Source organism: Molothrus ater, chromosome 4 (assembly GCF_012460135.2).
Source record: "Molothrus ater isolate BHLD 08-10-18 breed brown headed cowbird chromosome 4, BPBGC_Mater_1.1, whole genome shotgun sequence".
Classification (NCBI taxonomy): Eukaryota; Metazoa; Chordata; class Aves; order Passeriformes; family Icteridae; genus Molothrus; species Molothrus ater.
The window spans coordinates 15,119,104-15,143,661 of record NC_050481.2 but is presented as its reverse complement, the minus strand read 5'-3'; the positions used below and the strand labels follow the sequence as shown (position 1 = coordinate 15,143,661).

The following is a 24,558-nucleotide window of genomic DNA, read 5'->3' as shown; positions in this document are numbered from 1 at the left end:
GCAGGGTTATCCCACAGCACATGGCACTGGATTGCATCCAGATGGATTTTAAACAAACCTGGGTTTGTTTTGAGTCCAACCTGTGATATAGATTGGATCAAAATTGCACCATAGTGTGCCACCCAGGCTGGATCTATTCTGTTTCAGCTACAGCTGAACCCCAACCATTACACACATGCTAAAATCACTGGTAGCTCTATGAGTAAGTTTTTCTGGGAGGGACCACAATCTGGGACTTACAGAAAACTCTCCAGACACATTTGGAGCCTGATCTTACAAGGCATCGAGCATCTTGGATTCCCACTCATGTTTAATACCTTAACAGGAGGATCTTGACACTTTGGAAGATATTAAGAAATGGGGGCACAAAGTACTTTCTATTCTACTACTCTTTGTCTTTTAAAACAATTTATTTAAATGACAGATGCTTTTTTTGATAATAGCATTTTAATGACAAAACCTTTGCTGAAATTCCTCCTTTGTTGCACCACTCTTCAAGGATTTTCTTGTACTCATTATACATCAGCTTCTCTGTCAATAAGTAGGCATCCTCTAGAACAAAAAACAGCAAATAGAAAAATAATAAAATGTCAGAAGTTTATGTATATACATCGATATCTACATGTTTTATATTTGGGGTTGGCATCTAATTAATCAGATTTGTTTCTGTCTCAAAGGCTTATTTCTGTAAATTAAAAGTAATTACACGATCAAAGGCAATTAAATTCTAAAACTGGGAATATGTGTAAAAAAACTGAGGGAAGCATGAATTCATTCATTTATGAGCAGGAAAAATATAATTATTTAGACATAGTAATACAGAGATTATGTGTAATTGCCTGTCAAAATCAGGTTAAGTATTGATAGCAATGACATTTTGTAAAAATCAGCAGATTGGTATAAAGTCTACGGATGAAGAGCAAATACTGTACCAGAAAGATCTTGAACTGGTGTCTTGGACAGAGGCTCACAGAGGCTTTGAGGCACTTCTTTCTTTATCAGGTTCTGTTATTTAAAAAAAAAAAAAGTCCATGAATGTTTTAGACTTACAACACTTTTAATGGTTAAAAGGCCTAAATGGATCAATTGAAAAACATGACCTATGGAAAAAAGTCACAAGAAAGGGAAATCTAAAAAACACAGAGGTGAGTCACATAAGATATAATTCTAGAAACACAGAACTGACAGGGGTTTCTGGTCCCATTTCTTGCACTCCTGTGCAGCAGTTCTCCAACAGGACAGGTCTGGGTGGGAGCAGCTGGGGAGCCAACAAGGGAGATACATTTGGGAGAAGACAATGGCCAAGACAGCACTGAAAGATGGCAGGCAGGGGAGGAATTGAGCACCATTCAGGGGAGGAATTGAGCAGGGCAGGAAGCAAGAGAAGCAAGAGACCTCTCAGTGGGGTCTTCCTCATGGGATGTGATCAGGGAACAGGTGGCTGGGAGGCCATGGCTTGACTCTGCAGTTCTTGACAGCCACAGAGTTCATTTGCTCCAGTGATGCTGTCTCACTCTGTTCCCACACCAAACTTCTGCCTCCTGGCTGCACTTTCTGCTCTGTTCCCAGGGACTCTCCAGCAACACATTTCCCTCTGCCTCATTCCACCTACAACATCCCAGGGGCACTGTTCCTTATTTTGGGAACCACTGATCTGCTTCACCTCCTCAAATGAAGAAAGATCCAGTCCATCCCTGACATTTATTCTCCAAGGCTTCTGATGAAGGCTGTTTCCCAACATCCCTAATCTCTCTGTTTCAGTGCTTCACAGCCTTATTGCTCCATTTCTTCCCTAATACTTAAGATAAATATTTATTGCAAATTAAACTGATTTTTCTAGACACAAAGAACAATGGAACAGCCCTCTTTCAGAATAACTCCTTATAGCTTGAGAGACTATTTTCCTTTCTGTAATCTTCTCTTTTGGAGGCTAAGCAAACACAGTCTCTTCAATATTTGAAAGGAACTTATGTTTCTTAACTGGATCCTCCTCAATTTGTCACTACCTCTTTGTACTATGATGCCTAAAACCGGACTTTAGCTTTCAGTAACAGCAATACCAACGGCGTTTGTTTGGCATCATAATTTAACTCACGGCCAAAATAAATAATCCAGTTCTGGTGGGGGTTAAAAATAATGTTTGAAGCAGTGTCTCTGCTGGTACAATGTCTGGAACAGATTGAAACTACTGCACTCCACATGACTCAATAAAATTTCTGTTTTGTCATTGCACAGGCTTTTATTAAGTATAGTTGCTAACTAGGACTTTATCCATAGTTGTATGTAAGTAAGAACAGGATAGGTAAATCTATGAAAAATATCTGAGAATTGGCATTCCCCTATGGAGTCTCATTTTGTATGAGGGCAGTGTGTGTGTAAGTGGTTTACTCTGTATTTAACAATGTAGTTATTCCAGGTGACACGTTCTGAAACCAGGCCTAAAGTAAATGAATTCCTTTCCTAGCAGACCAAGTCTTAAATGAAAAGAATCTAATAAAAGCTGCATGGCTCAGTTTGGTTTAGAAACTCAGCCTGTGGCAAGCAGCCCAGAAGTGCTCACAGGGGTCAGAACTGCACTGTCCCACCCCAGCTTCACACCAGCGCAGTGTTGCTGCTCTTTCCAGTGGATGCATTTTGGTGGAAAGGTGGTGCAAAGTGTGGCTGGGTACAGCAACATCTGTATTTCCAGGCAAACACACAGAAAAGTGTGTCTCTGACAGCTACAGACACCGACACGTGCAAGAGACAGTGGGGATGTGCACATGACAGATGAGGAGTTACAGCAGAAATTGCTTTTGTCGTGCACCTTTCGGCCTTTTGCCTTCACACTTGGGCACCAAGCTATTATTGGCTGATTAACAGCTCTGCCCTCCCAGCACATATTAAGCATATCAAGGATAACTGATGGAATACTGAGCCATAAATGTTTTCTTGGCATTTGTTTGGCCTATGCTATTTGGAAACAATAAAAGCATCTCATATTCATAATGATAATACATATATACCACCACAGATCACACCATCAAGCATTCTCCTTCTATCTTATTGTGCAAAATGTGGAGATAACATTAATATGTATTAATAGAATGTAAATATAATTAATCATAATAGGATGTCCCTGACAGATTACCACTGCTGTTGATAAAATATAATTAAAATTGTCTGGTTGGATTTTCAGTGCAGCTAGAATTGGCATCTCTGTTCCTTCTGCTTCCATGTGTGTATCTACAGAACGCTACACTTCTAAAAATCTCATTATTTCATAATGTTTTTGGGAGAAAACAATGAAGGGCTGCAGCTCCTTTACATTATATGATTAATGAAAAGCCATACAAAAGAAAGAAGGCCACACCCACAAAGACTGAATCTACAACTAACTCCAGAGAGGACAGGAATTTTAGGCACCATTCTCTCAAAAGATTATAAAGAAAATGAAACAGACAACACCTGAGACTGCATGCCCTTGTGATGGGAATCCATTCAAATGCAAGGTTTGCATTATTCAAAGACTGCTGGACTTTATTAAACAAGAATTCTACTGAAAGCTCCATGAAGTGATGAAGTCATAAGAGGATTATTGTTTCAGCTGAAACTAGTTTGAAAAAAAAAATTTTTTTGAGAAGATGACAAAAGTAAGAGTGAGCATAGCAAGCACAAGGTGACCCAGAAACCATTTTTCACTGTGTTTTCCAAATAAAAAAAAAATGAGGTAGGGTCTACTGAAAGTGGGAGGTGGTGGGTTTGGATACAAAGCAAGGGCTTTTTTGTGCACTGCCAGCTCATCACTGGAATTCCTTGCTGCAGGATGCTGAGGATGCAGTCGTTTCCTGTGGGCTCAAGAAGTGCCATGGCAAACAGAGGCAAAGCCCACAGGCTCTCCTACTCCTCCACTACAGCTCACCTGCTTAAGCAGAATCCTCCAACACATCACCTCAAACAAGACATGGTTATATGCTGTTATGTTCTCACATGGATTCAGGTGCCTGTACACAAACAAGGCCCTCCTTGCAACTCCTGCTGATGTGACTGAGCTCTGACTATGGTGTACATACAAAAGTTGTAATATAAAGCAACACAGCATTTTCATGACATCTACTTTCCTTTAACAGAATTACTTCCACGTATTCAGATCCACCTCTAGCCAATACTGCATGTTTTGTTAAAAAAGGGAGAGAAAGCAAGACTATCTCAATGTATTACCATGTTGGTGATACACAGCTGATGAGATAGAACCCATTATTGTATTTTAAAATTTACTTGCATTTCTAATGGTCACACAGCTGCTTTGAGTTATATAATCTGAAGAATGATGTAATGGTGTAGGAATAGAGATAGAGCAGAAAATAATATGACTGCAAACAATATGCTCATCCCATACTTGTAGATGATCTTCTGATGTATTTTTCTGTCTTGATAAATGAAAATTGATGCAATGCCTTCTAGAAGCATGTTGGGCCTACCTGTTTAACAATGTTTCCTGACTTGTTTCATGTGGAATGAAGGGAGTTGTACTTGGAGATTTCATTAATAGAAAGATTAATGAATTTGTACAATTTGGGCATGCAAACCATTTCTATCAGGAACATTCCATTTAGAATAAGCAGTAAACCATATATAAGGGTTGTGTCAAAGTTTACTGAATAGGGCCCTTGGTAGCTAATGTAACATTTCTCCAACAAATCAAAGGTATTGTTCTATGCTCACATGAATATACAGTAGCCATTACCTTAAATTTAAAACTCACTGTGAGCAGCAAACACACTGTGGGGATATGAAGGCCATATTGTATCAGTGGAGTCTGCAGAGATTTTCTTCATATGGCTTTGCCTGGTTGAAATATATGTTGCAGTTGAAAGCTAAAGGGATTACTTTTGAATAGTCATCACAAAGGTTGATTATATTCGTATATCATTTAGCTGGACCCTGCAGGCTATTATTCCATTAGCTGTGCTGGCCCTGCACTGTCAAAAAGTTGATCGTATAATGTAAAAAGGGTCCATGCTATGTTAAGGTATGTGGAGCAACTTGAAGCAGCAATCTTTTAAGAGCAGCACAGCTCTGTACTTGAAGGTAGATTGCATTTAAAATAAATTCCCACAAAATGGAATAAGTACAATAAACCTACCTCTGTTTCCCATTTTTCCTTCTTCAAATAGGCTGCATATAATTTGAGTAAGTTAATTGCACCAGGTAAGATATTGGCTATGGAGTATTTTTTCCTGCTCACTGCTGAAGAACTACACCTCAAAATAGCTGCATCTTTACATGAAACCCTCGCAGAAACGACGCTTCTGGTGAAATAGGTTTGCTGATTATACTTCCCTGGCACATGCAAACACACACACACACATTTTCTTCCAGTGCTTAATAAAATGGATCTTCAGACGGTTCCATTATATGGATGCCTTAATGTTATTTTATGCTAAAACATGGTCAGCACATTAGATTGAAAGCATCTTACTGTTCCAGGAGGCAGAGCAATCATGGACTATCCCTAGATAGCAAATGCTCCCATTGGGGAAACATTGCCAACAACACAGGCTAATGAATCACAGCAGTTATTAATCATGGGCATTTGGAAAAGCCACACATAATAGAGATGGACTCTCAAGATGAGGAAGGTTAGAAGGTGGGACTGAGAAAAAGACAGAAGATCATCCAATTGCATTTTAGAATAAGTTTATGGATGAGTATTTGCTTCAGTACAGTTGTGCCCATACTAGCCTCTGTCTTTCTAAGCAGGCAGAGAAAAGAAACAATGTAAGTGGCTCAGTTCTCTCAGCTTTCAGATCCTTGAAGGACAATTTGGCAAAAAAGAAATAAATAATAAACACACAAATACAAGACCCTTAGGGCTTATGGCCTAGTGGAAGTGAGACAGTGCTTCTTTTATTAGACAAAGTTGTTTAATTTAGCTTGTAAAAGCAAGAGTTGGTTCTCTTTCAGCGTGCCATATATATTATTCAGGGCAATGAATGAGTCTCTATGAGTATGAATGGGAGTCTTTAATGAACTACAGCAAGCACTTGAGCAGGTAGATTTCTCTGAATAAAGGCTTCAGAGATGGGCAAGTTTATGAATGAGAAGCAGAATTTATTTTATAAGCTTTTGAAGAGTCTACTCAGACTGTGGCACTAAAATGAAAGGGGAAGGTTTTTCCGGTTTGGGTGAGAAAACCTAACAGGAATATGAATTTTCCCTGACTGATAACTTCCATTGTTTACTTACTCATATTCAACAGTTCTCATACAAAATAATCTTCCTCTCTTACATAGTTGGGGCATGTTCCAGACATTTGTACAACAATGGAAATCTCTCTTGATCTTACCTTTTTCAGTTCTGTGCATTGTTATACATTCATCTGTGACATCTTTTGCTCAAACCATTTGTTGAATATCAATTTTAAATAACAGTTCTATCAAGCCAAATTGTTGACTGTAGATAGAAACCAGGGATTTTTCTCAAGGCCAAAATATGACACCGTGTCTTTTGTGTATCTGGAACTTAGAGATCACAAAAATTCTACACAAATATTGGTGACACAGAAAAATCAGCTTTGGAAAACAATCATCAAGAAGATCACTTCAAACATGAAGAAACCTGAACAAAATTGCTGCCAGTTTTTAGCTCATAGTTTTACCTTTACTGTCAACAAATTCTACATTAAATCCAAACTATTAGCCTAAAATTTCAGTACAGCATCTTGTCTCTGGCTCAACTTTGTATTTGCCATTTAGGGTCTTGAATATTGTCAGTCAAAGGCAAAGTTTTCCAGCAGCACAAAGCAGGTGAGCATCTGCCCAGCTGGTTAATCAAAGTTTCCACAGTCAAAGCAGAATTCCCAAATGGCCTAGAGAAGGGTTTCTTTTCTTTCAGTCCCCATCCAGATGCAGAATGATCATGACTGCAACCTACTTGCTGTCTCCTAAAGGCAGGACAAGTCCTGGGGGAACCTGCTGAGCAAACTTCTGAGCAAAGGATGTCTTCTTACTCTTGTGGTAGAAGCCAAACCTGCTCTTGGTTACCCTGAGGAGCTGGTGAGAACACACAAGCAGTATAAAAACACTTCTATTAATTCTACCTTTGCCTATCACTAAAGACTGAGCCTGAAATCTACTCAGAAATCCATATGAAAGGAAACCCTTACCTTGCTCACAGAAGAGGCAGTTTATTGTCTCAAAGAACACCTACCAGTATTTTAGAGGCATTCCTATAGTCTTTTACAGAAATGTGTCTATCTCAATGATATTGCATCAAAGTTTTAACACACATCGTTAGAGTTATGAATGAAATCTACTCTCAAAGAAGCAGTAAATGGCTGATGTTTCTGACAACATATTGATCATAACAGAAACAGCATATTTGTTCCTAACTTGTGTGCAGAATTATCATGGCTACTTCACTTTAAAAAAAAAAGCAAAGCCAGGTATATTGGGTGCTCAGTAAATAAATATAGTATAGTAGGTGTGAAAGCACAGATTTCAGGCACAGTGAAAATTCTGATGCCAATTCATAACAAAGTCACGACACTGAAAAATTCTTGCTGTCTTCCCCCAATTTACTACAGTCTTTGTACTGTAAATTTAAATACTCTGCTGGAGAATTTACTGTTTGCATTTACTGTGCAACTTTTGTGTATGACTACATATAAAACCTCATCCTTTTTCCTTTACTCAGACATAGTGCATTTTGTCTGTTAAATATTTTGTATAAAAACACAATGAAACCTACAAGACAGCATAGGAGGACAGTTAATGTGCCTGCCTTTTGTGAACACCATCTTCTACCCACTGAGCAAAACACTGAGCAGAAGAGCGGCTCATTGGCAGTGTGTAATATTTATTTCTGAATAGGCAGCTTGATGTGTCTTCAAAGGACCTGGCTGTCACAGAGTGGTTAGCACTCCTTTCTCTGAAATTCAGGTTCCTTAAAGGTGTCCCAGGGGAGGAAAGCTGGGAAACACAGATTACTTAAACACGTCCTCTTGCTTAACTGCATGCCGTCATCATACCGAGGCTCAAATACAGTATCAGACTGCTCTGACTTAAAATATCTCTGATTTTAGTTCATTCTGCTTTACCTCTGCATTTTGACATGAGCATCCTGTGTAATTTTGTTGAGAGTTTCTTGTTCTTCAGCTCTCATTCTTTATGTTTTGGTTTGGCTCTGCTGTTTTCTGGTCTCTAAAAGTTTACCTGCCCTTCGAGAATTACACTTTTAAGAGCACTTTTTCATGGCTGAGACTTTCAGCATCTCCAGTCATCTCCATCTCCATCTCTCTGCCTAGTGGCTTGCAAACTGTTTATCATCTAAGGTCTCTACAATGTAGGGTTTTTTTGCCTGGGAAACTGTCTTCCATGAGCTTAGCCAAAGGTATCATCTGGGTACAGAACCAGAAGCCAGCCAAGCAGAGAAATCTCAGCAATGCATCTGCTACAAGAATAAAAAGGAATGCCATGGCGATTTTTTTTCTCCTTACCTGACTTTAGCTTTACATATTCTAAGGCACCCCAGGCATGAGTGCATCCTCTCCGCCTGAGGAGATGTAGGGAAGTGTCTGGAAGATCATGTTCTTTAAAAAGAAGGTATGGAATCCCTTATGGAAGTATCAATTTTCTTGTGACTGAGCTTGTCTGGGGAGAATATTGCTCTCCTCTAAGATTGAAGAAAAGTGCTCCTACTTATCTTTTAAAAATAACCAACAAAAATAGCTGCTGGAAATGAAGGTCCTGGTTTATGCAGGGTCCTTGTAGTGACCATGCTGACACTGGTGTGCTATAGGACATACCTCTCCCATGGGCACTTGGGAGGATCCTCTTTGTCTCAGCTTTTGTTGCTGATTTTACCAACAGATTGAGAATGTAGAATCAGAAATCAGACATAATTCTCTTCACCAGGCATTGGGAACTATACTTTTGCTGGCCACAGCAACACAGGGTGTTTAGTTTCTCCCTCCTACTTTTTGAACTTATGGCCATGCTCTCCCAGACAACGTGTGACAACTTGAAAGACCAAGACTCGTCTTTACAGCTGAGTAGAGAGCTCCAGCTTTCACGCCAGTCACTCGCTTCTTTTGATGAGAAATAGATTCACATGAAAAAAAGATTACACTGAAAAATGGAAATGGATTTTCTGTTTTATTAGCAGTAGCACAAGACTTGTGAGCTACTTTAGAAAGTTAGAGAACTACAGAGACTTTTAAGAAAAAGCAGCAGAAGCTAGAATTTAAAAATAAATGCTCTGGCTAGTCTGGGTCCAATTCTCAACTGATGCAGCCAATGCAGGTTCACTGAAGTTAGCATGGTTATGTCAGCTTTGCCAAATTGCTTCAAAACAGATCTTTTTAGAAAACATTTGACTTCAGAAATTTTAAATTCACTTTGAATTATGCCATACCAGTCACACTGTTTTGCTCGAGTAACAGGAAAGATCAGAAGTATGCAGCAGGAAAGCAAAACGTCTTCATGAAGTAAAAAATGTCACCCTCTCATTCCACTCCTTGACCACAGTGATGAGAGTCACCAGCAGGTACTCCCAGTGGGGCAGACACTTAACAAAGCTGAGGGGACGCATGGGAAGGAGAGCAGCAATGGGTGACCTGGCTTCTTCTGGATCTTTTCCACAACCACAATGCAAAGGGAGAAAAAGGAACAGGATTATTTAGGTGTTGCTGCTCAATTCTGTCCCTCACAAAGCCACCAGTGGAAGTGCAGGCAGACACCAGCTGCTGCTGGTTTGAAGTGCTTTCCTAAGATGAGAGAAATCATAAAAAGCCACCAGCTGAGAAATAAGGAAGGAATTTTCCCCCAGGGCACAAGTCTGATAGGGATGCTGGCAGATTTTATTTTTTTTATAAACTGTTTCCACAATTGAGGAAATCTGTTATAAGATTATCTTAGGTTTGAAAAGAAAATGATTTCCCCAAATTCACAAAGTGAAAAATGAACTTGAGATGATTTCAGGTGTCTGAATCATTTACAGACTGGGGCACTTGACTGTGCCATCATGCCCCTTCATGGGAGGATGCGAGAGTCTCTTTGGAAGCTGGACAAATTCCAAGCACTAGGTAGAAGACTCTGAGTACCAGTAATTTGATAATTTAACATCAATCTGTACTCAGGTGAATGTTCGGTGCCTTGACACCAGGTCTTCCTATAAAAACAGTCACTGGCTTAAAATCCGTGCTAGGAGCTGTATGTTCTGACCAAAACACAGTCCTAGCTCATAGCAAAGCTCACAAGGTATAATAGACAAAATCCATTGCTATAAATTGGAATAAGACAGCCCCACTTGCAGGTTTCAGAGTCTCCAGGTCACAGGTGAGCCTGCCAGGCATGGCAGTGGGGAATAGCCCTGGGAAGGTTTACTTGCCCCACTGCAAGTCTCCCTGGTGGAATGTTTGCTGTGGCTCTCTTTAATTCTTAATCTCTGCATCTCTGTTTAATTCCTAGCTGCTTTAGAGACCTGTTGTAACACAGCAGTTAAAAAAAAATATTCACATGTACTGCCAGGCCTCCCCAAAGAGTACTAACTTGACATGTAGGCCATGACAGCTGGGCTTGGACTACTAAGAAATCTAATCCAGGGTTTCCATCATCTCAGTTGTTGCCTTTCTTTCATTACAGTTTGACTCAGCCCCTAATGGATTCAGCTTTATAAAATCAGAAAAAGAGGAAAAGAAAGCAATTTATTCATGTTTCACTAGAGCTCGGAGAAGACATGAATTTTCTCTAAAAATGCAAATTATTTTGTGCCACACAAGTGAGACTGGGCAGCTAAAGCTCTTAGAGGAAGGGCCTTTCCCAGGGCTAATGTTTTTATACCCAGTGATTGAATAAATTGATCCCTTTTTTATCACATCTCTTCTGCTCTCCTTTTTCTTCAGAAGAATGTAACCAAAGGTACCAAAGCACCCTTTTTAATTCTGAGAAAACTGATTATGCGTGTTAATTTAGTTTTTAATCCCAGACATATCAAAATAAACACCATAGGCATGCGGAGCAGAAATCAATATCTCTTAAGCATCAAGTTAGTAAAAACAAGGATTTAGTAAGAATCCAAGATGTAAAAGACTAATGTACAAACTAAGCCCTTATTTATGTAATGTGTCATTATACAAGCTCAATACAAACCTGAAAACTATTTCAGAAGAGCAGAAATGGTTTACTTGTACTGCATCAAAAATGACCCCATAAGACCTCCTTTACTGAGCTAGCCCAGATATTTAATGTGAACATATGTTTTTAAAGGATTTCTTGTCTTATGTCCAGTCATTCTTGTTAATTCATGGGACAGCATACTGCAGATGTGCTTTTTTCTATGCTACATAAAGCAAAAATTACATTTAACAAGTGCAAGGTTGGTCATAAAAAATAAATAAAAATAGACTCTTAAAAGCTGGGAAATCACAAAGTGAAGCTATCAGTCATTCTTATTGAGAAGGGTGAGGACAATGTGAAATAAAACTTGCACATCTATGAAGACACATCCCTAATATGCCAGCACATGCCTGTTATTTCCCATTCTCTATAGGTTGCTTTCATTGGCCCAATATTTCTTCCTTTAGGGTAAGCTGCAGTGCATGTTTGCTCTAGATTCTGTTTCTAGTCATTGACTTCAATTTTAATAGTAATTCAATCAAACATTTTGAACCTATGTGCAAAGTTTGCTTCCTTGAAAGAAGAGAGAAGTCAGTTTTTGTGCGTTCTACTTCTGGGAAAGAACTTCAAACTGCATGTTTGTTTACCTGTAGTGCTATTAGTTAATATAATTGATTAATATGCTAATGAAATAACTTTCAGATTAGTTTTCAAATACTAATCCAAATCTAAATGTTAATTTTTGCACTTTATCCATATGCAAACTAATCAGACCATTGTAATGAGCATTTAGTTGTATGGTGGTTTTACCCTTGTATGTATGGTTTTACCCTTCCTGAGTGCAGAGGCAAGAAGCGATACCATTTCAAAAAAATGACTATTATCCCACTTTATTGCTGATACTAAAGATCTCAATCTTGCATCCATTATTTGTACTTTTCTTTCAAGAGTTGGTATACTATGGCATTCAGAAAGAGGAATCACTCTGTCTTCTAGGACACTGTTAGTTTAGAGATCACTAAGTTCACCTACATCAAAAGTATAGACATCTCAAATACACATTTCCTTTATATATTTACATTCAAATTATTATTTGTAATGGCAAGGCAGCTTCACAATTAACAATTATGTGAAAAGGCAAGTTTACTATGACATTTGTTTTCCGAAACAACATGTAGAAACATAGAAATAGAAACAACATGTCACAGCTAGAAATAGTTACAACACAGCTCCCCATGAGCTTTTAAGTAATGCTTTAGCAAAACAAAATATTACTTATAACTTCATTTGAAGTTTAATCTCACACACAAATGATTTACAATTCAATACAAACAACAGCTACTGGTATCTTCAAAGTAGTTTTAGTAGAGAAGCTTAAATTATGAAACAAGAGATTTATTTTGAAGAGTTCTGGATTTGTTAATGGACAACTAAATTTAGTAAGACAATGCTAATCCATGTTTTTGTATATAATATATTTGCTAAGTATATACTTATTCACCAAAAATAAGTGTAAACAAACAACCTAATACAAGCCAAACTACTGGTTCAGGTCTGGACTAAATCCTGACTTTGTAAAGCTTCCCAAGTAATTTCATTAACCACAGGGGTATAATATCAATCAAAGTTTACACTTATACCTTTGTATTTTTATGTATTTTTTTTAAATAAATGTAGGTCATCACTACATACAGAAGTAAATAGAAAAACCAGTAGTTTTAGGACACTGTGAAACAAAGGGTTAAAAGGTAAGCTGTTGAAAAAGGACATGATTTTTTTTTCAGACATTTAAATAAATCACGACATCTTAATTCAAGCATACATCATACACTTGTGAGAAAATATGACTTGGCAAAAATGTAATATGCCAGCTTTGGAGTTAATTTTGAGAAGCTCACACAGAGCACACCACAGAGCACACATTGCATCTTCTGAAATTTCCAAAACAAGCCAGCAAGCCTAGAACCTTTCAGGACTCCTGTACAAACTGAAGACCAGGCAAAAATTACCCACAAAGGATCACAAACTGAATTTTTTTGTTTCTTTCAAATCCCAGCCCCTACTTTTTGGGCTACCAGGTAAAACTTTCAGAAGATACAACTCTTTCCTTCTGAGCACTGGAGCTTTCTACTGTCTCACCACATTTATGCATTCCAAACTATTTCTGTCTCTCCCTTTCTCTCAAGTACCCAAAGCCCTCCAGGACACTTTCAATGAACTATTCCCTCCATTTGCTTCCCCAAAGAGGTTTGAATGTTCTTCCAATACCTAATGCAGTGGTATTTGCCTGATTCTGCAGACAAGTTAAAGAAATATCCTTGAATAAACCTCTTTTTCCACTCCCATTTCAATTAGGGTGTTATCTCTAAATTCAAATAACAGCACTTCACTATCAAATCAAACTTCATCTCTCATCATTTAACCAGTATTGTTAGGAGAATAAATGAAGTCCCTATCAGGAAAGCATTGCAGGGAAAAGATGAAAGAAAACCCTGAAGACAGCAAAAATGTGAAAAAATGATGAAGGACAAGAGAGTGGAAATAGTCATTAACAATACAGATTTTTATTTTCCAAAAAAGTAATGAACAAGACAATACAGGGAAAACCAGTAAGTGACAAAAAGTTTAGTAACCACACGATGTTGTATTCTGACACTGATTGCTGGGGAAGTATCCCTTGCACTTGGAAAATACAAGAAGGAAGGTACAGGTGTCTCTAATAGATAGGTCTCAATTAAAAGCAGAATCAGGGCCTCTGTAGGTTGACACAGCTGTCAGAAATTGCCTTGGATAGCCCAGGAGGTTGCAGCTGTTTTGCAATCACCCTGTATCCTGCTCATTTGCCTCTGACACAGAAAGCTGCTCTCTGCTGTAGCACACAAAGAGCAACCCGACCCCCTCACTGCACCTAGGAGCAGCTGATGACTGCCTGGCTTTAAACTGAACTCCAGTGTGAACTTTCATGGTGCCAAGATATCAGAGAAAATTTTTTAAAATACAACAGCTGGAAGTTTTCAGGGTATGGGCATTAAAGTACAACTTAACCCAGTGGTTTACTTTATGATGACCACAAAAAAATAACAGAGCATTGATATCAAGCATCACATCTCCACAGATTGCATTGTTCTCCTGTTTCTATTTGTGTCCCTAAGAACAAAATAGTGGAGAAAAGCACAATTACATTTTTTCCCCTCCCCAGAAAAACACACACACACACACACAAGTTGAACGAGAACTCATGGAATAGAAGATAACAGCAGAAAGGTGAAATGTATTCTTGGGATGATGGTGACTAAGGAAGACCTCCAGCAGAGATCAGCATTTTTATTTTCTAGATAAGAGAGGAACAGTCTCAAACCAAAACACTGTTAGAGTAGGATTAGAACAAGCTGAGAAATCAATCAGGCAAGAAAGCAGTATTTGCTCAAGAGGTTTAAAGGACATGTACAAAGGTATTGCTTAAATCAGCCTCAGTACAAGAGTGACATGAAGTGCTAAACAAGACATTAATTAAAACCTAGAATGTGCCATGGGAGGAGAGACCAGGAAAAATCTGACTTTCATAGCAGGCAAATTAGCTACAACTCTAATAAAGGATATAATGATAGGTAAGTAAATTAAAATGTTATAATGAAGAAAAGAAATCAAGATCACTTCTGTAGAGGGCTCCTGAGGTTGTTTTCTTTTGAGGAATACAAGAGATCTGGATGACTATTACCTGGTTGATTAGATTCCCAGAATGCTTCAGATATCTTCCCTGGATTAACAACTAGTTAAAGGCAGAAAATAAAGATAAAAATAGATGGATTGATTTTCAGTATGGAGAAACATCAGTAGTGAATTCAACAGGGATATAAGGCAGAATTTGTTCTGTAAACATTTAAATAAACCAAAGAAATCAAAATGTTAGTGAACAGCAAAGTGACAAAACCTACAGCTGACAAAAAAATTGTACTGGATGATCAAAATCAAAACTTTAAAGAACTTAAGAAAGAGTTTATGACTAGGCAATAAAGCATCAGATAAAATTCAGTGTTGATAAATGCAAATTGATGCACGTATGTAAAATGTCTTTTATGCACAGGGAGATTGGAAGCTGCAGCTTGATAGAAAGATGACTGATAGCAGGATATAAAGAGATGTATCTATTTTCATGAGTGCCATGAAGAAAAAGAGTGAGAAATGATAACTTAATTTCTTACAGAGCAAAAGCTGAGGGGTAACAGATGAAGCTGCAAAAAATGGGCTAAGGGGAGATCCAAGGAAGCTGCATTTCAGCTGCCAAATTCAATGGGGTGCCTTGGCTGCCAGTTTTCTAACAGAAATGCACTGGATAAGTTCATGAACAAACACAGAAAAACCTATTAAATATAATGGGATCTAGATTCAACTCCTTCAAGAAGTCCCTGACTTCTTGCTGAAGATATGGAGAGAGTACCACACAGACGTCTTCCATCCAAATTTCCTGGTTTTATATTTTTCCCTAATCTATTAACCACTGCTGGACAGGCTAAACAGGGCTTTGATTCAGCTTACTACAGTCTTTTTTCCATATATCACGTTAGTATTAGAAAAGCATGATCTTTAATCATGGAGATTAGAGAAGGGTTAGCATAAAAAAACCTACAGAGAAACTCTTCCAATTGTTCCATGTAGGCAACAGGACTTAAATGACCTCTGCTAAACACTACCAGGGTTTTTCATCACTCTCTCAATTTCATCTTTTTGGTGACTAAAACTTATTCTATCAAACTTGACATTTTCTGAACATCAACACCTATTTGACTTTCATTCAAAAGCTACTAACAAATGATGGTTTGTGAGTGCTGATCCCTCCAAGGTACGATGACTTTTTTTTCTTGAGAGAATAACACTAAATCTGCCTGTGGTGCTAACATAAAGGCACTCAGACTGTTTTTCTATGGTTTTGGCAACAACAGAACATGTCAGCATTGCCATGGAAAGACTGGATGCTAAACTGTCACCTCCACTCTTTACCCAAGAGCTGGATCTTGTGCTGTATAGACTGAAATTGGGAGCACACCAGTTGTTAAAAAACGCAAGGCAAGCACTGATATTCACAAATAGGAGCACCATTTCCTAGAGTGAGAGGAGTTTGCAGGCTGGTCTTCAGCTTGCAGATCATCTGCAGCCACCCTGTGGGAGGACAGTTTTTATAAATAAAATATTTGGGAACAGTGGTAGTTACAGCATTATTACAAAGTCCAAAAAAAGATATCAAAGGGCAGTGTTGCATGTGTTGAACAACAAGTCTGCAGGTTTTTTTCTTTCCCTGAACAGCTGTATACTTCTGTACTGTGCCCAGAAAAAAAAATTTTTAAGGTACTTTAAAACAAAATGCAAGAAACATTTTTAAAAAACTGGTGATATTACTTTTGTGTACACATGGAATTAATTTTACCTACACAATTAGCTATGGTTGTTACCATTTTTACATACTTTGCTAACATATCTTAAGGCTTTTTCAAGGAACTCAGGAACTGCCTTGACTCCCCACTGATGTGGGAATAAGCCCAATTCCTATGTGCTTATTGCTGAGGTGGGAAGGCTTAGGTAAGTACAGGCTTCATGCTTTCTCTGCTTAGAAAAATAACTTTAGGATTTGGGTTGTAATATGGCAATGAAAAATCTTCTTCTTCTGCTATTTGTCATATTGAACAGACTCAATTTACTGTAACTTGTGTTTGAATGAAAATGCTAAACAGTTATTGGACACAGGTTTATAATGCATTTATCATTTACATTGAAAAAAGTGGGATAGACCAGAAACCTGCATAAATGTATGAAAAGAAGTTCCTCAAAATACATCACTCAGCCTGAAGAAAATATCAGCAACACAGAGTATCTGGCAGACACAGAGGCAGGAATACAATGAGATACACAATCTCAGTTCTTTGTAAACAGAACATTGCACTGAGCTGATTGATGTGAAAGGCACAGGTGATCCCAGAGCACACTTTGGGATTAAATATTACTACCAGACCTGTAGATCATTTAGTAAAAGCTGGCAGGGGTTTTAATCCTTTAAAGTATTGTTACTGCATCACTGTCCAGATCTTCAGTGGGACAAATACAAGTATCTGGACTGATCTTGCTGTTTCTTCCTACACTATGTCATTTTCTTCAATCAGACACTCTAAAATACAGTTGAGCCTCGATTTTGCATGACTACCAAGCATAAGCGTGGCAGAAAATGATGACAGAATTTTATGGCAATCCCTGAGCTTTTTTAGGATAAAAGACCATGCAAGTAGGAGTTATTGAAAGACAATAGTTTTGTAGGAAGGTTTGAACCAGACTTCTCAAACAATTTCTGGATTTCATGATACTACTAGTATTTTGAAAAAAAAAGGCTAATTCTATTCTGACATACTAATATGGAAGTGTTTGGTTCCTAACAGTTATTGTCCACAACTGACCACAATAGCATTGGTCACAGAAGACTTGGACATTAATCTTTTAAAATGGTGTAGTTTTATTTATTCATAGGAAATGCCTACAAAGCTCACGAAAAAAGTCTCCCACTGTTTTTGGGATGAATGTGTGTGGGACAAGGCTATTCCTGTGGTTTCAGTGGTGCATTTCTGTAAAACAGTCACTGCTCTCTCTGTCCTAGTAATTACAAATTCTTCAGAACTAACCTTTCCAAGCAAGCTTCCACTGCAAATTTTGTTTCCTGCATATATTTCAGAGCTAAAATAGGAACCATGCAGAACATTCCTAGATGACACTATTTGAGCTGAGGGTCAAAGACATCTTGTATTGCTTCGGGTAGGGTGTAGGAGTTGGAGAAGACCTCAGGTAGGCACCCTCCCCACACACTGTTTTTGTTGTTGTTGTTTATTTTTTAGCAGACTTGTGCCTGTTTTTTGCCTTTTACTTATTCTATCTTTGGTGTAGTATAGTATACATAATTTAAATAACCAGGGAATCTCTCTGGGCTCAAAACCACCTGCTGGCTTATATTAGCTAATTAATGGTGATTTATCCAAGTTACTAATTTGAGTGGAGCTGATTGCCTTTAGGAATTTTGAGAACGTTGTAAGAATTTTGATTATAATTATGCTTATTTGATGGGGAGTCTACTTAAAATACTTAAAAAATTTGCCTGCCAGCTGATTTTTAACTGTGCCAAATGAATGACTGTGTTGCTTTCTGACTCAAGATCATGTATTCAGGTAGTTTGTTTACTCTGATACTCAATTTCGTCTTGGTCTGACTCCCTATGATTTTCTATTTTCTATCAGGGTTTATTTGCCTAGCTTTGAAACAATGACTGCTTGAAAAATAGTCCTGATCTTGATCCTGCAAAGCTTAATCATTTTCACAAAAACTAATATAGCAGATTCATTTTAGCCAAACTTCTTTGTCATGCTGACCTGATTCCCAGGGCCTGAAAGTGTGAATTTAATGGCGGTACAATGTCTGAGGTAAGAATATAATAGAAACCTCTCAGCAGTATATCTATTGGATCAGTGTAATTTCTTTTTTCTCTACTGGTCTCAATGTCTCTTAAGGCAATCTAGTCTGCAGACAGCAAAGGAGACCAGCCTTCTCTTTTATTGTGATCCCAATGCTACTTATACTAAACAAAGAATCAAGTCCCATGATAAGGCAGACAGTAGACATAAGCACATAATCCTAGAGGAAAATTTACTCTATTAAAAAACTTATTATTTTGCTGTGAATTCAAGAGGATGCTACTCAGAGGTCTATCCTGAAGAACAGAAGACAAAGTTACTACAGCTTAGCTGTATTACTATTGCTTTTTAACATTAGGGATAAGGATATTTTTATCTTAATCATTTTCAGGTACTAAAAATGAGAATTATACCCTACATTCTCTGGTGGTAGATACATTGCCTTCCAGTACACATTTGTAGATGGAAATTTAACAGAGCTAAAATACTTCCCAAATTGAAACAACTGTTTCCAACATAACTCCAGCATGATAAATTCTACTTCTGGTGGATTTACTGTCATGAAATTATTCTTATTGTGCAAATTCTTTCCAGACAAACTTCTATGATAAAGGAAACTTAGGATATGACCCAGCATAGCTGTGCTCTCACAGGTTCTTCTTTATACAAAGCTTTCTGTCAAAGTCTTGTCTGTTACTGAGGAGGTGCAGGAAATTGTAGATAAGTTTCCTAAAAGTCTCAATTAATTTTATATGAGAAAGTATATGAAAAGCTATAATTTATGAAAAGTGTCTTTTAAACTGGATTGTTCCATTTAAGCATTTACTTCCACATCTTTGACTGAAATCCAAGAAGTTCAGGATAATAAAGAATGGTCCTGGTATAATACTGCTGTTCAGAATCAACTGTACCTGGAGCATTTTGGTCAGACAAGTTTTTAACACAGACTTTCAAAACTTTCAAAAATCACACACATTTCCTTCTCTCCCTAGGCTTCTTATAAATAAAGTGTATATTTCCATTGGGAGTTCTGGGTAATCAACATCTCAAACTGCTTTAAATATTTAGGGATGGTTTTCACTGCCTAATTATAAATAGCCAGTATTAAAGAGATATGACCTTAGGTTTCAGTGATCTCTTTCGTGAAAGATTAAGAGGAGATTTAATGAATAGCTGTGCTTTTCTGTGATTATTGTAGAAACAAAGGAAAAAGATGCATCAGAGAGAAAAGGTGAGTCAACATTTGCAAAGCAAATCAGTGGCATGGAGTGAAATAAATTTCTATCTCTTGGTGCATGCTCTCAGTGCCTTATCTTCTCCAGACATTATTCTTCATGTGCTTTTCTGGTAGTCTGAGACCTTCTTGTGGTGACAAATTTTGCCTACTATGAAAACCAGACTTTTGTCCAATTTACACTGCTCTTTATTGTTATGCTTTTCCTCTCCAAATAGTGTTCAATGAAATAAAGCAGAGTAATTTTTTCCTCTGTTCATTCATTAAAAATTACCTTACTGTTAGGTAAAATGGATACAAAGGACAGAGGTGTTACAGTTCACTTCTGCAATTGAACTTGTTCAGCCAGACCACAGTAAAAGCTACAAGGCTTTTGTTGTCTTCCACAGCAAAATAAATACAGCTACTGTTAGTTTTTTCACACAAAAAACGCACCTTTTTTGGCAGAGAAGACAAAGCCAACTCTCCCTCCAGTTCCTCTACAGTCTTTGATCTCTTAATTCCCATTTCTCCTTTCCCTTGATGTTCCGGTCTCTCTGATCTCTGTTCATCACTACCATATATGTCTGTATAATCTCCCACTCGTAATAACTCTAGGACAACCAGAACCTCATCCTTCATTTCTGGCATCCTTCATTTCTCTGCAAATAAAAAACTAGGCAATCTTGCAGTTTCATTTGAGACCAGTTCATCAGTGAAGTTTTGATTACCACTGCCCAAATTCAGTGAGCAAGTCAGTGAATCATGTCTATCAACACCAGACTTCAAGATTTTATATTAATGGAAAATATGTAAAAGAAAATCCAAGGGACTCTTTGTAATGTCATATTATATTTAAAGTATTGTCTGATTTATCTCACGCAATTGCTGGTCATGAAGATTTGAGTTTTGCTTAATGTGTTGATAACACTATGCTCCATTTTAATTTTTGAGCAACTTTTTTATGTGTTTACCTAACATGTGTCCAAGAAAATAGACTAACATTTCAGTAACTAAATGAAGTAGCTAAACTTGAAAAGAACATGATATATATGAAGTGTTTGCCATAACCATGGACTAAAAAAAACAAATACAAGTATAAATTACATACAATACCCTCAAAGTCTGCAGCATCCAACATTCTGAAAAGCAATTGATTGGAAGATACATGGCACTGTGATAGCGAGCAAATGCATACCTACTATTATTCCCTATTTTTAAACAAGGAGTTCTCCCAATTCCTCCAGCACAAAAATGAATATGCTGACTAATCAAATTAAGTACTGTTTACCTAAAGAGACACTATTGAATTAAATGATCTTCATATTACTAATCCCCTTCTTCACAACTGGTGAAAACAAACAGAGCTTAAATTCAAATCTCTGAGCAAGGGATGAACCAAACTTCCCCTCTGTAGAATGTACCTTGTTCAGGCTCCATTCACACGTAAAACATCCAGGACTGCTTGGTACTTGGAACACCCTGTATTTTTCACAAAATAACTGTGCAGCTTCGGGCTTATTAATCATTATTTTAAAAAATACTTTCTTGTGAAAAAATGCCCTTTAATGCCCTTTACCTCATAGGTACTGTCTTGTGCAATGTACTTATTAAAAAGAGCACATCCCTGTAGCCCAGAGGGCTGACAGCTCCCTCCAAAGCTGTACTGCTGCTCTGAGCTAACCTCCAGGGGCTACTCGAGAGTGATGCAGCCTTCATCCCCTCCTACAGAGTCTGAACAGATCATGCCTACAACAGTCTCAACCTCAGCTATCCTGAGAAATGCTTTTCCTAAGGTGGTTACTGAGCTCCCCTTCTCATAGAGAGGCAGTTTGGCTGAGCAGAGAAGGAAAAAAATCACCTATCATTTTCAAAAAATTTCAAACAATTTAATGAAAGAATAAGAGCATGGATTCAGTGCAACTGAGGGCTTTTTTCTCCTGCTCAGACACAGGTAACATTTGTTTCCATTATATCACTCATCCGTGACTTTTTATCTCACATGATGAAAATATAACAAAGAAATAAAACTGCCAAACTCTGAGCCTTATGACTGAGACAGGGAATGCTTGCAGACAGCGCTGAAGAACAAAAAAGCACTGAACAAATCCAGTTCAAAAAGACTGATCATATCCTGAGGTACAGCTAGGGCTTTTTTGTTGTTGCCTGTTAGAAGTGGCATAAAATCTTTAGAGATTTTTTCCTCCAAAGATGGTATTTCTCTAGTTTACTAGATACACTGTTTTGCTTTGCATGAACACCCTCTTTGACATTAAGTTCAGCCTTCAGGCTACCGTCGCTTATCTCTCTTTCCAAAAATCCTCATATTTGATTGTCACATTTATTAAGTCAGACTCTGAAAAAACTTCCATCAATCTGCAGCCCTTTTCTCTTTCTCATCTTCCTCCAAAATGTAAGCAAATAATTTAAATGCTTGTAGGAAACGGCTGAAATTATAGATATAGTTTAACCATAAGGCATTTTGGTTAAAATGCCATAACACAATTCATTTTTCAAATAGTTGTCTGAATTTCAGATCTATAAATATTTGTATTTTCTAGACACCAAAAGACATGGAAAAATAATCAAATATTTAATATGTTACAATACACACCCTATGCCCCCATTTTCTATTTGCTTAGTTTCCCTTGAAAAGCCCTTTCTTGGGTTGTAGATTCCTTAATAATCAGTAGAGGAAGAAAACACTACAGACCCAATAGAATTTCTGTCAAATTCATCTTACTTGTTAGCTATCTATGGCTAACCTTGAGTTTACATGGAAACATACTTAAATTGAAAAAAAAAATAATGAACATCATGCTATATTGGAGGACTTGGCAGCAAGAGAAACAATCTTGGGAGTTTCATTTCACACCAAATGTTAAATGAGAAAATGGATCTCTTGGCTGACCCCAGGTAGGGGGAAACAGGCATTTCTCTTGCAGCATGTGCTCATCTTTGAATGCTAATTACCAGAGGTTCTAAGACTCCAACAATGGGAAGAGATGAAATGGTCCTGAGCTGGAAAGTGGAGGTGAAAAAGTCTGGTCTGTTATTTTAGCCAGAGAGAGAAGAAACAGGCAATGGAAGGAGGGAAGAGTTAAAACTGTGCAATGCTTTGCTCCAATAAGTGGATTTCACTCTCAGTCTTCATAGCCCTCCCTCACATTAAACCTGAACAGGAAACTGATTCCAGACTTCCAGATTTCCAACAACCAGCAAAAATAAATATTGTTGCCATCAGAATCAATGGGATGGAAAAATCTGATGGTTTGGTAGCCTTGGAACGATTTCTGCAGAGGAGAAGAGCATGGATAAGAATAGATTAAAGAGCTGGAAAACTTCCAGAAAGGAAAGGATGAGGGGATGAACTGAGTAGGTAAGGAATATCTTTTAATATCCTTAAGCCAAGGAGTATTTTGGAAAACTGTTTTACAAGACATATCAGCATCTTAAAGCTGACTTCACAGATGGGCAAAGTGAGACGCACAGAAATGAAATTTATTACCCATCTTTTTTAGCAAATGAGTCTTTATTGCAAAATAAAATGCAGTTTTTTGTTAACAGAAAATCATTCCTTTTTATCTTTTCTAGGCCATGAGATCCTGTCATGGGCATTTCACAGGCTTATCTCCTGAATTACAGCATCTGCCTGTATTCTGATATGAATGTCAAATACATATATAAATCACTCTCATCATAATGACAACTCATAAACCACTGGAAAAAAGTTCCTACAATGTTGTCAAGGTTTTCCCAGTGGCTAATCAGAAGCATCCTGCAATTTTTCAGTCCACTACTTTTAGTTCAACCTATCATGGACAAAAAGAAAAATCATTAATTATTTTATGCTCCTCTTCAAGTTCTACAAAGTTCGGACCTGCAATTTTGTTCCACCCTGAGTCTCTTCTATAGACACAGATGCTCAAATCTACCATTAAATCAATATTTTCTTTTGGTCATGATTCTTAGCTCCTTTTCATCCTTCCTGCACCATCTCCAGTTGTTCTGCATACTCCATAAAGCATTAAACCCAGCACTGCTATGATACTAAGCTGAGACCTTACTGGTGTTGAGTAGAGCGGAAGGATTACTTGAGGAGTCATCATTTTTTAATACCCCAGGAAGATGTCTGCACATTTCACAGCAGCTTAACACTGTTCATTCAGGTTCAGCTTGTGATTTGCTGCTAGTCCTGATTTTTTTCCCACCCTCTACAGAACTGGTACTTGCTCCTTGTCTGTAATTCTGCCTTTGATTACTCCTGATTATCTATACTCACACAAACACACACATAAGGTTGAAAACATTACACGTGTTTCTCAATTTGCCAAGATCCTTTAGAATTGCACAGCCATGAACAGTATGCTTATGTTCCTTCCCTAGTCTGTGTTCTCTTCCAAGGTAAAGCATACTTACTATTCCAGTCTCCAGATAAGGAATAGTACAGACTCAGATCCTTGTAAATAGCAAGCTAAACAACTTTCCATTTCTAACAACAGGCACAGATAGCTTTTATTTGTCAGAGGTATTTTTAACAATCATTATTCACCCACTTGATAGTAGATTCATGAAATTTAGGCTTCCTTTCTTGCTTATAAATGTTGCATATAACACTGTATCAAAAGCTCCAGACAGATTATATCAGATACATTCTCCTCATTTTAACTTCTTTACCTGGCAGTCCTATTGCTTGGTAATTATTTTGGTAATTATTGACACAATTACCATTAGCAAACCCATTTTGGCTGTTGCAGATTTCCTCTTTTTCTTCTAGATATCTATTAAACACCTGGTTGTAGAT

The 24,558-nt window shown here is 37.7% G+C and overlaps 1 protein-coding gene across 1 annotated transcript in view; it reads right to left on the bottom strand.

Annotated features, from left to right (window-relative positions):
- Positions 1 to 309: 309 nt before the first annotated feature.
- TTC29 (tetratricopeptide repeat domain 29) overlaps positions 310 to 24,558 on the bottom strand; it is a 113,060-nt gene continuing 88,811 nt past the window's right edge. The window contains exons 11-12 of the mRNA XM_036382455.2: positions 933 to 1,005; positions 310 to 552 (exon numbers count right to left, since the gene is read on the bottom strand). Coding sequence (XP_036238348.1) covers positions 968 to 1,005 — 38 coding nt within the window. The 3' untranslated portion in view covers positions 310 to 552; positions 933 to 967. The remainder of the gene's footprint in view (positions 553 to 932; positions 1,006 to 24,558) is intronic.